The sequence below is a fragment of the Elephas maximus genome, chromosome 12 (assembly GCF_024166365.1).
Source record: "Elephas maximus indicus isolate mEleMax1 chromosome 12, mEleMax1 primary haplotype, whole genome shotgun sequence".
Taxonomy (NCBI): domain Eukaryota; kingdom Metazoa; phylum Chordata; class Mammalia; order Proboscidea; family Elephantidae; genus Elephas; species Elephas maximus.
Window position 1 is genome coordinate 81,791,046 of NC_064830.1, and position 18,886 is coordinate 81,809,931.

The following is an 18,886-nucleotide window of genomic DNA, read 5'->3' on the forward strand; positions in this document are numbered from 1 at the left end:
ACAATCAAGTGCTCTAGAATTCCTATTCTTTGCAATGTTATCCATAATTTGTTATGATCCACACAGTTGAATGCCTTTACATCATCAGTAAAACACAGTTTGTTCATTAAAAAAAAAACACACAGGTTAAATTGGTATCAATTTGACTCAGGTTGTTATAAATGCAAGATGTTAATGTAATGTTCATGGTAACCGCAAAGAAAATATTTAACAAATACACACAAAAGGAAAGAAGAACAGTGTCAAAATGGCTCACCACAAAACAGCAGTGAAGCACAAAAATTGGTAGCAATAGAGGCGAAAAGGTATAAGACACACACACACAGATAGACAACAAGTAAGAAGTAAGTCATTCCTTATTGATAATTTCAGTGAATGTAAATGGACTAAATGCTCCAATCAAGAAGGAGAGAGTGGTGAAATGAGTAAAAAATACGATCCAAATGTATGCTGTTTACAAGAGACACATTTTAGGCCCAAAGTTGAAAGTTAAAGGATGGAAAAATAATATTGCATGCAAATAATAACCTCAACAAAATAACTAGCAAACCAAATCCAAAAAGGTATTATATACACCATGATCAAGTGAGATTAATCCCAGGAATGCAAGAGTAGCTAAACATTAGAAAATCAATTAGTGAAATTTATCACGTTATAAAACAAAGGAAAAATCACATGATCATTTCAGTCAGTGCAAAGAAGCTTTTGACAAAGTCCAGTACTCTTTGATGATAAAAACACTAAGCAAAGCAGAAATAGAAGGAAACTTCCTCAACCTAATAAAGGGCATTTATGGAAAACCCACAGCTAAGGCCATACTTAATGGAGAAAGACTGAAAGCTTTCCCCTTAAAATCAGGAACAAGACAGGGATACCCACTCTCACCACTGATGTTTAATATTGTACTGGAAGTTCTAACCAGAGCAATTAGGCAAGAAAAATAAATTAAAAAATCATATCCAAGTTGGAAAGGAAAAAGTAAAACTCCTTTTCACAGATGACATGATCCTATGTATAGAAGACCCCAAAGAATCCACAAGAAGACCTTTAGAGCTAATTAATGAATTTATCAAAGTGGAAGGATGCAAGATGAACATACAAAACCAATCAGGTTCTTATACATCAGCAATGAGCAATCTGAAAAGGAAAATAAGGAAAAAATTTCATTTACAATAGTGTCTAAAAGAATAAAATACCTAGAGATAAATTTAACCAATGCAGTAAAAGATTTTGTATAATGAAAATTATAAAACATTTACTGAAAATTAAAAAAAAATATATCCATTGCCAGCAGTTGAAGTGAGTTGAAGGACATTCTGTGCTCATTGATTGTTGAGATGTCAGTACTATGTAAAACAATACATATATTCAATGCAATACCCATCAAAATTCCAACAGCCTTCTTTCAGACCTTGAAAAGCCAGTTCTCAAATTTATATGGAACTGCAGGGGCCCCAAATAGCCAAAGCAATCCCAAAAAAGAAAAGTAGGAAGACTTTGGTATATGTCCCAATCTCAAAACAGGTTATAAAGCTACAGTAATAAAAACAGTCTGGTATTGGTATAATGATAGACATATAAACCAATGAAATAGAATTTAGAGTCCAGAAATAAAACTGTACGGCTATGGTTAATTGATTCTTTGACACGGGTGCTAAATCCATCCAATGGGGAAAGAGTGGTCTCTTTAATAGAGCTGTGACAACTAGATTTCCACAAACCAAAGAATGAACCTGGAGCCATCCCTCACACCATGTACAATTATTAACTAAAAATGGATCAAAAACCTAAGTGTAAGAACTGAAACCATAGAACTCTTAGAAGAAAACATAGGGATTATTCTTTAAGACCTAGTGTTTTTGTTGCATGAGCAACAAAAGACAAAACTCATAAATGGACCTGATCAAATTTTAAAACTTTAAAACTTTGGTTCGTCAGAGGACTTTATCAAGAAAGTGAACAGACAGTCTAAAGATTGGAAAAAAATTTGGGGAGACCATATATCTGACAAAGATTTAATATCCAAAATATATAAAGAAATTCTAAAAAAAAAAAAAAAAAAAATTCTACAGCTTAACAACACAAAGACAAGTGGCCTTATCAAAAAATGGGCAAAGTACTTGAATAGACACTTCACCAAAGAAGAAATACAAATGACCAATAAGCACATGAAAAGATGCTCAATGTCATTGGTCATTAAGGAAATGGAAATCAAAACTCCAGTGAGATGTCGCTTCATGCCTGTTAAGATGGCTATGATTTAAAAAAAAAAAAAAAGGTACTGGCGAAGATGTGGAGAAACAGGAACCCTCATTCACTGAAGTGGGATATAAAATGGTACAGCAACTGTGGAAATTGGTCTTACGGTTCTGCAGAAAATAAAAGAGTTACCACGTAATCCAACGATTTTACTTCTAAGAATATACCCAAAAATTCTGAAAGCAGGAACACAAACTAATACAAGTACACCAGCATTCACTGCAGCACTCTTAACAATAGCCAAAAGATGGGAACAAACTAAATGACTACCAACAGGTCAATGGATAGACAAAATGTGAAATATATATATATAATGCAGTATTATTCAGGTATAAAGATGAATGAAGTACTGTTGGATGCTACAACATGGATGATTTTTAAAAATACCATGCTGAGTGAAATAAGTCAGCCACAAGAGAAAAAATGTTGTATGGTTACACTTATATGGAATACCTAGAAAGAACAAGTATACATAGATCGAAGTTGATCAGTGGTTATGAGAGGCAAGTGGGAGGGCCAGAGAAAGGGGGACTTACTGCTTAGGGAACACTGAGGAGAGTGGGAGGGCCAGAGAAAGGGGGACTTATTGCTTAGGGAACACTGAGCTTTGCATAGGGTGAGAGAAAATTTTGGAGGCAGATAATGGTGATGGTTGCACAATGTGGTGATCACAATTAATGTCACTGATTTTTAAATGGGAAGATGGCAGATGTTATGTTACGTATATATTTGCCACAGTAGAACAAAAAGAAAAAATGGGAAAAAAAAACCTTCAAGGAAATTATTTACAAGTTTTATGGGTATATTTCCCTATAAAATGGAGGAAAATTGAAATATTGTGATTTAATGTTAAACAAAAGTTGATATAAATCTATTCTCTTGATCAGAAATACTAAAAATAGTTAATGAGGAAAATCATCTTTTTAAGGTTTTCATTGTAGTTAGATCAGAAGCCAGGCCTTAATCCTTTCACCTAATATGTTGCACAAATAAAACTTTTTATACAATCTTTTTGTTTACCCAATCTGTTGTTGGGTTCTATTTAAAGATAACGTGTGTATTGTATGTGTATATCTTCTGCCATAAAATTTTGATGCATTTATTTTAAAGAGTTGTAACATGAATATCCTACTTGGTTCACTCACCATTTTAATACTATGTTTCTCTCCTGTTTTTAGCTTCCACTTTATTGCCAGCAATTTCATTCCATGTTGATAAAGAGGGCACTATTCAGTTGGCGCAATTGGAAGTTGACGTTGCTACAAATATTGGTAATTGTGTTTGTCACAACCTATCTCTTAAAAAGTTTGAGCGTAAAAGATAAGGAGCGGTCTTCCAGAGAAATGGATTTGGGTCATTATGGTCGAACCATCGTGCCTTACTCAATTTCAGGGAATTCTTCTTTGGCTCTTAATATCATAAAGAATCTTGAGGTTTTTCTGAAGGCTAAGAATCAAGAACTTCGGGAAGTTCAAGGTAAGACCCATATTTTTTTTTAAAAAAGACTGCTCTTATGTGAAGACCTATCTGTCATTTACACAGAAGGGATTTACCTGTAGTATTTAACTATCTGCTTCTTTCTTTTCTTATTAGTCACCAGTATCATAAATCAAACCCATCGTTATTGAGTTGATTCCTACTCATAACATCCCTATAGGACAGAGTAGAACTGCCTCATAGGGTTTCCAAGGCTGTAAATCTTTAAGGAAACAGACTGTCGCATCATTCTCCCATGGAGCAGCTGGCGGGTTTGAACCACTGACCTTTTGGTAGCAGCCAAGCACTTTAACCACTGTACCACCAGGGTTTCAGTATCAAGAAGCAGCTAAATCAAAGACAGAAATGTACCCTTCAATATTACTGGTCACAAAAGTTAATTATTAATTGCATCGTGTTGGCTCTAGATGCTCTTTCAGTGAATTGTGTCATCTTTCAGTAAATGGGAAAAAGAGCGAACATACTGCATTGTTTGGAAATTTGGCATAGAATTTTTATTCTGACCAGAATACAAACATATTTCTCTAAGCTTTCACATTGTGACATGTTGGTGCCAAGATCTGAAAGCTGTCCTTCCATCTACTGTATTTACTAAACAGTTAGCTGAAAGCTTAGTGAACTGACTGCTCAGAATGAATTTATTTTGAGGGTAGTTGTCTTAGTCAGGGTTTTCTGAATAAACAGAACCAGTAATAGATAGATAGAGAGACAGACAGACAGACTGATTTTGAGGAATTGGTTCACGTGACTGGGGAGCCTGGCAAGTCCAAAATCTGCAGGTCAGGCAACAGGCTAAAAATTCCGGCAGTCCTTTTCTGTTTATAGCCTTGAAGGAGAATCCTTCCCTTCTCAGGAATCCCATTTTTGCTGTTAATATTTCTACTGATTGGATGAGTCCTACCTACATTATGAAGGATAATCTGCTTAAGGTCAGCCGATTTAAATGTTAGTCAATTTTAACCCTTTTGTACCCTTTTTTGTTGATCCTGTGTATTTTAAGTAATGGAGGGCATGCTGAATCACTGAGTGTGTCTGAATTAATGGTAGGTATAATATGATTTTTGTTTTATGCCTCTTTCCACAAATTGTACCCTCATAGTCTGGAGGTACATATATGTACCCCTTGTGAACACAAATTCTACCCTCAGAGTTCAGAGGTACGTATGTGTACCAAATAAAAATTTCCAGAACTCGTACTTTTTCTACCAAAAATTTAATGATTCTGTACCATCTCGTGCAATGCCCTGTAAAAACAGTAATTTGCAGCACACACCTGTTTTTTTCTGCTTCAGACTGTTATATATGCCCTGCCTGCTGGTGCACATACTGTCAGTGGGACAGCAGGTTCCCAGTGAACTCGAGAGGTACAAAAAGTAAATGATAGCTATATATATTGCCAGTCCTGAAAGGGTTAAAGACCTTCATAACAACAGCTAGATGAGCGTTTGACTAAACAACTGGGCGCCATAGACTAGCCAAATCGACACATAAAATTAACCCTTACAGTAGTACAAATAGCTTTACTTAATTTGTTCAACATTTTCCTTTAGCAAGAACCATACTAAACAGTCTCTCTGCATTATCTTTATTAATACTAAGAACAATGCTTACACATCTGTTGCTGCGTGAAAAGCCCCTGGGTTAAGTGCTCAGTTACTAATAGGAAGTCGGTGGTTCCAGTGCACGCGGAGGTGTCTCGGCAGAAAGCTCCGATGGTCTCCTTTGGAAAGATCACAGCCATTGGAAACCCGCGGAGTGCAGTGCTGCCATGAAACACGGGGTCACCGTGGGTCAGAATCGGCTCAACAGCAGCTGCTTTTGTTTCATTTTAATTTCTGTGTAACAAATTGCTCCCAAACCTAGCAAATGGAGTAATTGGACCTTCAATATTATAGAATGAGGAACTTACTGAACCCATTCTACCACAAAAGCAACAAAAATACTTGCAAAACAGTTTTAAATTCAACCATTTCATAGCTGTGGAAATTAGCCCAAGACACTGAACTTCTGTAAGAACAATACGGTCTGTGGCATTTTAACTTAGGGTGAATCCCCCCATCTCTGTAGTTTATTGGTACAGCAGCCTCACAGTTAAGGGACAGGACTGAATACTTTTGGAGCTAGGTTAAAAGTCCTGTCCCAGTAGCACTATCAATATTTTGTCAGAATTAGAAGCTCCCTGAAAAATCTCCATCCCAGGGAATTGTAGCTATTGCATTTTAATTAGGACTCAGCCCTTCGGAAAAAAAGCGCAACTCCCAGAGTGTTACTAATGTGCTGGTAACATCACCCCAGCTGGCTAATGCTGGCTGTGATTTCAGCTGAAGAACGCAGGAGCCTGGCAAAAAGAAACATAAAAAGAATACATGGGAAATTAGACAATCACAGTGAATTTTGAAAAGGTCAAACATGTTCCTGGAGACCTAGAAAGTTGTGCACGTGCACAGGGCAGTGTTGATGGATAGGGATGGCCTAGGAAAGGAGAAGACTCCAGTGAGTCATCCTGGGTTGATGCTGAGACCCTGCAGAAGCAGGAAGTGAAAGTTGAGGCAGACTGCCTGATGTTTGACAATATGCCTTACTGGATCAAGGCATTTTAAAAAGCTTTTGACTGACCACTAAATTATACTGACCAAGGGGTGAACCCTAGGAGCCAGGCTTAAAAGTAAAAGCAAGAATTTTTTAAAATCCATCAGAGAAGTCAGTGGTTGCACCTGTAGAGAATACAGAATCTACAGAATTAGTTCATGTAAGTCACTAAACAAATTTTAAAAAAAATTAACAAGCCAGGGAAGAATCTGATACCAGAGTTGTTACAATATATTGCCTTAAATTTGCAGTTTTCAACAAAAACAAAAAGAGACATGCAAGGAAACATAAAAGTATGGCCCATACAAAGGAAATAAAAAAGCAATCAGCAGAAAATGTCCTTGAGGGAGACCATTTGTTGCACTTAGTAGACAAAAACTTTAAATCGACTATCAAACATATGTTCAAAGAACTAAAAGAAATATCTTTAAATAATTAAAGCATGGCAACTATATCCCACCAAATAAAGAATGTCAATAAAGAGATAGAAATAATAATAATAAAGTCCCAAATGGAAATTCTGGAATTGAAAAAGTATAATAACTGAAATGAAAAGTTCACTAGAATTGCTTAACAACAAATTTAAGTTGGAAGAATCATCAACTAACTTGAAGGTAAAAAAAAAAAAAACTTGAAGGTAGGTCAGTAGAAATCAGGCTGTAGAATAGAAAAATGAATTAATAATAATAATAAAACAGAGCTTCTGAGACATGCAGGACAACATCAAGCATACTGACATACGCATAATGGGAGTCCCGAAGGCAGGAAGAGAAAGGGGCAGAAAAATATTTGAAGGAATAATGGCTAAAAAGTCCCAAATTTGATGAAAAACATTAATGTACACATCCAAAAGCTTAGTGAACTCCAAGTAAGAAAAACTCACAGAGCTCCACATTTAAACATGTCATAATGAAAGTCAAAGACAAAGAGAAATCCTGAAAGCAGAAAGAGAAAAATGACATCATATACAAATGATCCTCAATAAGATTCTCAACTGACTTTTTATCAGAAACCATGGAGGCCAGACACGCTGAGATGATATACACAAGGCGCTGAAAGAAAAATTTGTCAATTAAAAATCCTAATCAAGCAAATCTTTCCTTCAAAAATGATGAAGAAATTTCCAGATAAATAAAAAACTGAAAAACTTATTGCCAGCAGAATAGTAAAGGAAATTCCTTGGGCTGAAATGAAAGGTCAGTAGGCAGTAACTCATATTTGTATGGATAAATGGAAACCCTGGTGGCGTAGTGGTTAAGAGCTATGGCTGCTAACCAAAAGGTCAAAGTTCAAATCCAACAGATGCTCCTTGGAAACCCCATGGAACAGTTCTCCTCTGTCCTGTAGGGTCCCTATGAGTCAGAAGGAACTCGACGGCAACAGGATATGAATAAATAAGAGCACTGGAAAAGATAAGGCAAATACAGTATAAACATATATTTTAACTATTCTCCTAACTGATCTAAGACACCTGAAAAACAATAAATGAAAAACTGTGTTAGTGGACTTATATAAAGGTGTAATTTGCACTACAATAATATCACAAAGGAGGAAGGAGGAAGGGAGCAATGTTGGAGCAAAGTTTCTGTATACTGTTGGAAGTACATTGGTAGTCATCAGAGCTAGCTTGTTTTAAGTTAAGATGTGTATTATAATCCCCAGTGAAACCACTGAAAAAAATAGCTAAAATAAACATAAGAGGGAAAAAAGGAACTTAAATGGTACACTATAAAATAAATGCTTAATCTACTGTTACAGCCACAGTACTCAAAACAGCCTGGTACTGGTACAATGACAGACACATAAACCAATGAAACAGAATCTAGAACTCAGACATAAATCCATCCACCTACTGTCAACTGGAAACCCTGGTGGCATAGTGGTTAAGTGCAACGGCTACTAACAAAAAAAAAAAAAGAGGTCAGCAATTTGAATCTGCCAGGCACTCCTTGGAAACTCTGGGGCAGTTCTACTTTGTCCTATAGAGTTGCTATGAGTCAGAATAGACTCGATGGCAGTGGGTTTGGTTTTTTGGTTTTACTGTCAGCTGATCTTTGACAAAAAACCAAAGTCCATTAAATGGAGAAAAAACACAGTTTTTAACAAATAGTGCTGACAAAACTGGGCATCCATCTGGAAGAAAATGAAACAAGACCCATACCTCACACCATACACAAAATATATCACAAAATGAACCAGAGGCCTAAGTATAAAACCTAAAACAATAAGGATCATGGAATAAAAAATAAAGACAGTACTAGAGGCCCTGATACATGGCATGAATACAATACAAACCATAACTAACAATACATAAACACAAGAACAAACACTAGGTAACTGGGAACTCCTAAAAATTAAACATTCATGTTCATCGAAAGACTTTATCAAAAGAATAAAAAGAGAACCTACAGACTAGGGAAAATGTTTTGGCTACAACTTATCTGACAAGGGTCTAATCTCTAAAACGTAAAGACTACATCAACCCTTCAACAACAAGAAGACAAATAATCCAATTTAAAAAATGGGCAAAAGATTTCACTAAAGAAGGCATTCAGGTGGCTAACAGATACATGAGGAAATGCTTTCGATCATTCAAAACTACAATGAGATTCCATCTCACTCCAACAAGGCTGGCATTAATCCAAAAAACACAAAATAATCAATGTTGGCGAGGTTGTGGAAAGACTGGACCACTTATACACTGCTGGGGGGAATGTACAATGGTACAACCGCTTTGGAAATTGATTTGGCACTTCCTCAAAAAGCTAGAAATAAAACTACCATATGATCCAGTAATCCCACTCCTGGGATTATATGCTAGAGAAATAAGAGCCTTTACATGAACAGATATATGCACACCCATGTTCATTGCAGCACTGTTTACAATAGTAAAAAGTTGGAAGCAACCAAGGTGCCCATCAACAGATGAATGGATAAATAAACTATGATATATTCACACAGTGGAATACTATGCATCGTTAAAGAACAATGTTGAATCCATGAAACATTTCATAACATGGAGAAATCTGGAAGACATTATGCTCAGTGAAATTAGTCAGTTGCAAAAGGACAAATATTGTATAAGACCACTGTTATAAGAACTGGAGAAACAGTTTAAGCAGAGAAGAAAATATTCTTTGATGGTTACGAGAGGGGGGAGGGAGGGAGGGTGAAGAGGGGCATTCACTAATTAGATAGTAGATAACTTTCATTTTAGGTGAAGGGAAAGACAATACACAATACAGGAGAGGTCAACACAAATGGGCTAAACCAAAAACAAAGAGGTTTCCTTAATAAACTGAATGCTTCAGAGGCCAGCGTAGCAGGGGCAGGGGTTTGAGGACCATGGTTTCAAGGGACATCTAAGTCAATTGGCATAATAAAATCTATTAAGAAAACATTCTGCATCCCACCTTGGAGAGTGGTGTCTGGGGTCTTAAACACTAGCAAGCGGCCATCTAAGATGCATCAATTGGTCTCAACTTACCTGGAACAAGGAATAATGAAGAACACCAAAGACACGAAATAATTACAAGCCTAAGAGAAAGGACCACATAAACCAGAGACTACATCAGCCTGAGACCAGAAGAGCTAGATAGTGCCCGGCCACAACGGATGACTGCCCTGACAGGGAACTCAACAGAGAACCCCTGAGGGAGCAGGAGAGCAGTGGGATGCAGATCCCAAATTCTCATAAAAAGACCGGACTTAAAGATCAGACTGGGACTGGAGGGACCCCGGAGGCCATGGACCCCAGACCTTCTGTTAGTCCAGGGCAGGAACCATTCCCAAACCCAACTCTTCAGACAGGGATTGGACTGGAATAGGGGATGGAAGATGACACTGGTGAAGATACGGCTCCTCCGTAAAAAGGTAGAAATAGAAATACCATACAATCCAGCAATCCCACTCCTAGGAGTATATCCTAGAGAAGAGCTGCCACACAGATATACACTTACCCATGTTCATTGCAGCATTATTCATAATAGGAGGAAGATGGAAACAACCTAAATGCCCATCGACAGATGAATGAATAAACAAATTATGGTACGTACACACATTGGAACACTATGCAATGATAAAGAACAATGATGAATCCTTGAAACATCTCACAACATGGATGAATCTGGAGGGCATTATGCAAGTGAAATAAGTCAGTCACGAAAGGACAACTATTGTATGAAACCACTATTATAAAAACCCAAGAAAAGGCTTATACACAGAAAGTTATGAGTTTATACACAGATAGTTATGAGGGGGGGGAAGAATGGGGAGGGAAATCACTAACTAGATAGTAGACAAGTATTAACTTTGATGAAGTAAAAGACAACACACAATATGGGGAAATCAGCACAACCTCACCAAAGGAAAGTCATAGAAGCTTTCTAGACACATCCAGACACCTTTGGGACTGAGTTACTGGGGCTGATGGCTGGGGACCATGGTCTCAGGGGACATCTAGGTCAATTGGCATAACTTAGTTCATAAAGAAAATGTTCTACATCTTACTTTGTGGAGTAGTGTCTGAGGTCTGAAAAGCTTGCAAGCATCTATCTAAGATACATCTATTGGCCCCATCCATCTGGAGCAAAGGAGAATGAAGAATACCAAAGGCACAAGGAAAATATTAGTCCCAAGGACAAACGTATCACCTCAACAACCGCCTCTACCAGCCTAAGTGCAGAAGAACTAGATGGTGCCCACCTACCAGCACCGACTGTTCTGACGGGGATCACGATAGAGAGTCCCAGTCAGGCTGGGAGAAAAATGTAGAACAAAATTCAAACTCACCAAAAAAGACCAGACTTACTGGTCTGACAGAGACTGGAGGAACCCTGAGCTTATGGCCCCTGGACACCCTGCTAACTCAGAACTGAAGCCACTCCCAAAGTCCACTTTTAGCCAAAGATTAGACAGGCCTTATAAAACAAACAATAACACACATGAGGGATGTGCTTCTTAGTTCAGTCGAGTACATGAGACCGTATGGGTAACACCTTCCCCAAAGCAAAGATGAGAAGGCAGGAAGGGACAGAAAACTAGGCGAATGGACATGGGGAACACAGGGTGGAAAGGGAAAGGGGGAGAGTGCTGACACAATACAGGGGTTGCAACCAATGTCATAAAACAACTTATGTATAAATTTTTGAATGAGAAACTAATTTGTGTTGTAAACTTTCATCTAAAGCACAACAAAATTTAAAAAAAGAAAGAAAAATGCCAGCAAATTAAACCCAAAAAAGGAAAAGAAAGAAAATAATAAAAATAAGAGAAACAGTTAATAAAATTTAATGCAGATATATAATAAGGAAATTCAATAAATCCAAAAGTTCATTCTCTGAAAGATCAAAAATTTATAAACCACAAGCCAGGCTGACTAAGAAAAATACAAGAAACACATAAATTACCAGTATCAGAAATGAACAAGGAGATATAATACAGTTATTATAGATATTAGAAGAGTTGTCAAGAGGAAATAAAAGACTTTATGCCAGTAATTCTTGAAATTTGGGTGAAATGGACAAATTCTGAGAAAATGACAATCCACCAGAAGTACAAGAAAAATATCAATTATGGAAATTTTGTCTGTAATTAAAAACTTCCCACAAAGAAATGTTGAGGCCCAGATGGACTCACAAATTATTTTAGCCCCTCTAAGTTATTGAGATTTTTTTCACAGCCCGGTATATGGTCTGTCTTAGCAGCTGTTTCATGTGATTTTGAAAAGAATGTGTGTTCTTCTGTTGTTTGGCAGGGTATTCAGTAAATGTCAATTAGGTCAAAAAATAAATGCTTAATGCAGAGCGGTAGTAATAAGCAGAGGAACAAAAAGAATATAATACATATAGAAAATAAATAGCAAAATGGCAGTCATAAATCCTAGTGTATCAGTAATTATATTACATATAAATGGATTAAACACTCAATCAAAAGGCAAATGTGAGACTGGATTTTTTTTTTCTAAAGAATCTAAATTAGATGAAATGGACAAAGTCCTAGGAAACAAAAGTTAACAAAACTTACAATAGCATCAAAAAGAATAAAATACTGAGGAATAAATTTAACAAAAGAATGGCAAGACTTGTACACTGAAAATTGCAAAATATTTTTGAGAGATACTAAAGAGGTTCTTAATACCTGCAGAGGTGTTTCATGCTATGGATTTGAAGACCCGATATTGTTAAGATGTCCGTTCTCCCCAAATTGATCTATAGATTCAATGTAATCCCTATGAAAATTCCAGTAGAATTTTTTCAGAAATTGACACTGATCCTGAAATGTATATGGAAATGCAAATTACCTAAAAGAGCCAAACAGTTTTGAAAAAGGACAAATATTTATTTTGATTAGGAAAAGAGCAAGAAATTAATAGTAACTTGCTGTTTTTTTCTGGTTGTAGACTCTATGGTGAGAGTATTATAGGGATTACTCATGGGATAGAATTCTTGAGGCATAAAGTGAAGATTTGAAATAGCCATTGTGGGAAGTTGGAAAAGGAAGAGAGAACAGGAAAAAAAAAAAAATTGTCCTTCCATTTCAACTTGCATAGTGAATAATATATTACATGCTAACTCACTAACCCAATTTCTTTCTTTATTCTAGGTAATGTTACAGATTATATATTGCAAAGTAAAGAGTGCCGTAACTTCTGCATCATTGCATTTTCCATTAAGATTGAACAAAACAAAACAGTTTTTACTGTATTGTTCAATAATGAGGCATACCATTCAGCTGCAACATCCCTGGCGGTGTTAGACAACATTCTTTTTATGTCACTTTCTGGTCCCAATGCTTCCATTGCAATCACCAACACACCTCAGCCTTTCCCTCTTTATGGTATTAACATAGTGTATGTATGATTTTTCTTTTATTGGAATTGTAACTTATTATATTCCTTGCTGTCTGGCCAGATACATTTGAAAATAACTACTGAAATCAGCTTTTTCCTACTTTTATTTAATCTTCTGTAGGCCTACAAGTGGAATGCAAGTAGCATTATGTTTGGCTTTTGGCATGGCTGTTATGGCCAGTAGCTTTTGTCTTCAGACAGTGACTGAGAAAATTGCTAAGGTAAAGCACATCCAGTTTGTGAGTGGAGTCCATGTTCTTACTTATTGGCTCTCTGCTTTGTTGTGGGATCTTATCTGCTTCTCCATTCCCTGCTGCTTAATACTGGTGAGTGTTAACTGAAGTTGCATGAAGGCTCATTTTCCTTATGCCCTCCCCCGCCCCCAGGAAATTCCTGTTCAGCTAATTATATCTCAGGATAAATTTTGTCAAGAAATTTGAAGCTACTTTAGCTTATTATGCCAGAGAATATATTATGACGATCTAGTTATAGAAATAGTTCTCATATTCTTTGAATTGGAGAACGTATTTTTTCTTGTAGTTTTCATGTATTTGCTCATCAATATGCCCTGTCCCAAAAATTGCTCGAAATGTGGAAAGGCTATTACTTGTCACTTGTCCCTCACTCAGAGCCTTAGTGGTGCAGTGGTTAAGAGCTCGGCTGCTAACCAAAAAGATGACAGTTCAAATCCACCAGTTGCTCCTTGGAAACCCTATGGGGCAGTTGTACTCTGTCCTATGGGGTCTTATGAGTTGGAATCAACTCGAACGCAACAGGTTTTTTTTGTTGTTGTTGTCCCTCACTACTCACAATAGCTAAGCCACTACACACTAATTTGCAATAATGAGCTCTCTGGTCAAAGTGAATAGGAGCACAGAGCTTAGGCTCAAGACCTATGTGAGACTTCATGCTAATATTTACCCCTCATTTTCACACCAACATTCATGATGGGTAGGTCTGTAAAGCAGAAGCAGTTTTGACTCAGCCACTCAATTTTAGACACTGAGGAAATGGTATAGAGAGTGGGCATGTAAGGATGTACAGCATCTTTTAAGGTAATGATTTTGCTCATTAACAAACTATGGCAACTTCTTATATCTTGTATGCATATTGTGTTGCAGGTGAGAGAGGTGTGAAAGCTATATAGTTAAGAGTGGTAGAAAAAAATGGGTAAAGAAAGTAAATTCCTTGCTCCACCATAGGTACTGGGGACATAAATATGAATAAGACAGTGTATCAGCCTTCAAATAGTTCACAGTGGACATGGGGTTGTCATGAGTTGGAGCTGACTCAACGGCAACTAACAACAACAAGAACAACATGGGCTTGAAAATCGATATTTTATAAAATACCATGTTAATTGTTATAAAGGGTGAACTACTGATTCCTAACCAAACTATGCCATGGAACAATAAAAGTATTTTTTGAGAATAAAGGAGAAAATTTTTGGTCAGTCTCTCTCCCACAAACATAAGAAAAGTCATGATTTTTGCACAGGAGCTCTAAAATTAGTTCTGAGGGAGAACCAAGATACCACCAGCTATTACAGCTGCTCAAGGGGAACCGGAGGCTGGGAGTTGTGGGAAAAGGGCTGGCGATAGTAGTGTGGGGAGTATATATGTATATATGTATGTCTGTATAATATATGTCCAAGATAGAGAGCAGAGCAACACCTTCTTCTTAATGAACATACAAGACCATAGCTAGGGGTCTCCAAGCCAATCTTTTCTGCTCACAGCTCACTAGCAAACTAGCTTGGCAAGGGCAGACCACCATTCCTTGTGAGGCCCGCTTCTCACATTTTTCACCACAGAAACTGGGGAAGCTGATCCAGGCACCATCTCTAGTTTTACTATCTCCTCTCCATGTAGTGCAGTACTGGATCAACCAGACAAGCCTTGAATCTTTTAATTTCCATGCCAGTGTTCCATTCTTTCTCTGGTTCTTTAAACTGGGCTAGCAATCCAGGTATCATTTCCTGGTTAATAGACAAAAGAAAGCTGTAAAAAAGAACATCTGTTTTTAATATTTATAACAATATCGCCATTTATGGCTCATGAGAAAAGTTACTTGTTCTGTGTTTTTAATATATTATGCCATTCAAAGAGGAATTCTGGTGGCTCAGCGGTTAAAGCACTTGGCTGCTAACCGAAAAGGTCAATGGTTCAAGCCTACCCATCTCTCTGAGGGAGAAAGATGTGACAGAGAAAGATTACAGCCTTGGAAACCCTATGAGGCAGTTCTACTCTGCCCAATAGGGTCGCTATGAGTCAGAATCGACTCAATAGCAGTGGGTTTATGCCATTCAAATACCACAATAATTCTCTGAAGTGATTTTAACTCATTATATTTGCAGGCAAGAAAACTGAGGTCCAGAGAAGGTAAGTTACTTACCCAAGTTCACCCAGCAAGTACATGTTAGAACCCTCACTGGGGTGACTCCAAAACCTGTTGTCATATATATGTTCAAAGTCAGCCTGGATGGTGTACATTCAACATATTTCTGCTCTCATATTTGCAGTATCTCCTGTCTTAGTATCTTACTCTGACTTTGATACTGGCTTCTTTATCCTTTTGGTCTTTGGTATCTCTCACCTCTCCACCCAAGATTCTCCTTCATGATCCTCAGACTGGGGTTCTCCATATGGATTCTTGGCTGTGCTTGCTTCTTTTACATTGCCATCACCTTCTTGTTTTAAATGATAGACTCTCTACCCCTGCTGTGGTTCTGCGAAATGCCACAGCTGGACTTGTTCTTGGACTAGACAAGAGAAGGTATGATTATTAAGGTTGTGTGTCAACTTGGCTGGGCCATGATTCTCAGTGGTTTGGCAGTTACGTAGTTTGGCAGTCGTATAATGATGTAGTCACTTCCATGAGGAGACCTGATATAATGTTATCACCTCCATGATGGAATCTGCTGTGAGTAGCCAGTCAGTCGAAAGGGAGTTTCCTTGGGGGTGTGGCCTGCATTCAATTTAAGTGGACTTTCCAGCAAGGCTCACGGGCTATTGCTTGCTCTGGACCTGCAGCTGGCTCCTGTTAATCTGACTTCTGATTCTTGGGACTTGAGCTAAAAGCTTATCTGCCAGTCTTAGAATTCATCAGCCTCCATAGTCTGTGAGCCAGTGGCCTGGCTTACCTGCCAGTCTTGGGATTTGTAGGCCTCTGCAGCCTGTGAGCCAGAGGCCTGTTCTTTGACCTGCTGATCTTGGGTTTGCGAGCCCCTGCAGCTGTGTGAGTGCAGCTGTGTGAATCAGGAGACGCCTCCAACCTGACTCTCAGACTTGGGACTTCCCAGCCTCTACAACTCTGAGAGCCATTTCCTTGATACAAATCTCTCTCTCTCTCTCTCTCTCCCTGTCTATATATATATATAGACGCTTCACTAGTTTTGCTTCTCTAGAGAACCGAACCTAAGACAATTGGTACTGAGAGTGGTTCTAGAGAAACAATTATAAGGATGAGTTTTCTAAATTGATTCTCAAGTCTGGTTAGTCCTAAAGATGTTGATGAGTCTGCTTCCAGTAGTAAAGAGGGCACTGCTAATCCATGACGTCAGTTTGCAATAGAAATACGCGATATATCACTACCAGTAGATCAGGTACTGGTAAGAGGCAAGTCACTGGTTGATAACATGTTTGGTACCTTTCTACAATTTTGTCATAATGAAAAGTATAAGGAAGCTAGTTGGTTGGTCCTACTTTCACTGGACAAAGTAGTGAAAGAAAGAGGTGAGCTCAGGGCTTCAGAGTCAAAGTTCAAGTACCACATAAATGATCTCAAAGTATCCACTTGTGCCTTGAATGAAAGCCTTATTGCTTATAGTAACAGAGCTGATATTGCCAAAAACCAAACCCAAAGTCTTATCATGAGAGTGGCTGAATTACAATGCCTAATTCCCAATCTTGAGTGGTTTCTGAAGTTAAAGTGAGGGCATTGATTGGGAAGAAATGGGATCCTACTACTTGGGTTGGTGACATATGAACAGATAAGTAGGCATCTGGGGACACTGAGCCCCTAAATTCCGTTGAATTGTTCTTGCCAATAGAACAAGCCCTCTCACTCCCATCTGAAGACATTACTCCATCATTGTTTGCTAAGCCACCCTCCCCAATGAAACCATTAACTCCTCCACCCGCATATGATGAGATTAACCCAGCTGTGTATGAAGAGCCTTTGAGTCATTGCCTGAGGTGTCACCTGAGGCAGATGCCTTTCAAGACAATGTTGAATGTTCTCAAAACACATCCCCACCACACATTTTGGCTTCTTGACATATAGCTAGACTTAAGTCTCAGCGAGCCCCAAAAGGCACAGTAAAAGTGTGACCCAGGAGGAGATACACTACACTCCAAAAGAACTACTTGACTTTTCTAATATGTACAAACAGAAACCTGGGGGGATATGTGTGGGAATAGCTATTAAGGGGGTATAATAATGATGCAAGGAACATAAGGATGGATCAGTCTGAGTTTATTGATATGGTCCCACTAAGCACATATACTTCATTCAGTGTTTCAGCTTGCGAGGTTAGGAAAGGATCTAATAGTTTATTTGGTTGGATCATGAAACATGGATTATGTGGTGGCCTACACTGAATCAAGTTGAAGTACCAGGCCTGCCTTTGTATACTATACAAGGAAGTATCCAAAGGCTTAGGGAAATTGGCATGCTAGAGTGGATTTATCAGGTTAGACCCACAGACCCACACATGCAGTGCCCAGAGGACACACCTTTTACCACAACAGTGAGGAACAAATCCAAGCATCCTTGGAGACTGCTGCGATTGCTATTGTATATAAGTCAGATTTGACAGTGGGAGCTGCCCTGACTGAATTAAGACACCTAACTACAATGGGGCTGATTGGATCCCATGGTGGTAGGGGCCAAGTGGTGGCACTCAATTGACAAAGACAAGTTGGGCATGGTTACCATAATGGACAGTGGAGCCAAAGCAATAATCAGAAGAGTCTGACTCCTATGGACGTATGGCATTGGCTGCTTAGTCCTGGTGTCCCTAAGAGTGAAATAGTAGGAGATCTACTAAATATTTATTTGATCTGTACAAGTGGAAGAGTTCTAGGTCACATGAGCAGCAGCCTAACTTGAATCACCAGAATAGAGAGTCACAGCCCCTCAATCATTCTGAGACTCGAGCAAGTCTACAGACGCACAACCCCTTGAATGAAGGGGAGGGCAGGTCCCCTGAGGCTGGACCTCACTACACTGCCAAAAATTTATACTGCTAATCTTTCTCCCAGCCTTCCCCAAAGAGATCTATGGCCTTTTACAAGAGTGGACTGTTCACTGGGGACAAGGAAATAATCAAACATTTCAGGGATTAGTGGATACTGGCTCTGAAATGACACTAATTCCAAGAGATCCAAAATATCACTGTGGCCCACTAGTCAGAGTGGGGGCGTATGGAGGTCAGTTTATTAACGGAGTCTTAGTTCATGTCCATCTCAGGGTAGATCCAGTGGGTCCCCAAATCCATCCTGTAATGATTTCCCCAGTTCCAGAATGCATAATTGGAATAGATAACAACTGGTGGAACCCCACATTGAATCCATGACAAGTGATTAAGAGCTATTATGGTAGAAAAAGCCAAATGGGAGCCATTAGAACTGCCCCTACATAGGAAAATAGTAAACAAAAGTCAGTACCACATTCCTGGACGGATTGCAG

At 38.3% G+C, this 18,886-nt stretch overlaps 1 protein-coding gene across 1 annotated transcript in view; it reads left to right on the top strand.

Moving 5' to 3' along the window:
- Nucleotides 1-18,886, top strand: part of LOC126087506 (phospholipid-transporting ATPase ABCA3-like) — a 249,445-nt gene that overhangs the window by 159,323 nt on the left and 71,236 nt on the right. Inside the window, exons 18-20 of the mRNA XM_049905037.1 lie at nucleotides 3,438-3,735; nucleotides 12,949-13,195; nucleotides 13,317-13,525. Of these exons, the coding sequence (XP_049760994.1) occupies nucleotides 3,438-3,735; nucleotides 12,949-13,195; nucleotides 13,317-13,525 (754 nt within the window). The remainder of the gene's footprint in view (nucleotides 1-3,437; nucleotides 3,736-12,948; nucleotides 13,196-13,316; nucleotides 13,526-18,886) is intronic.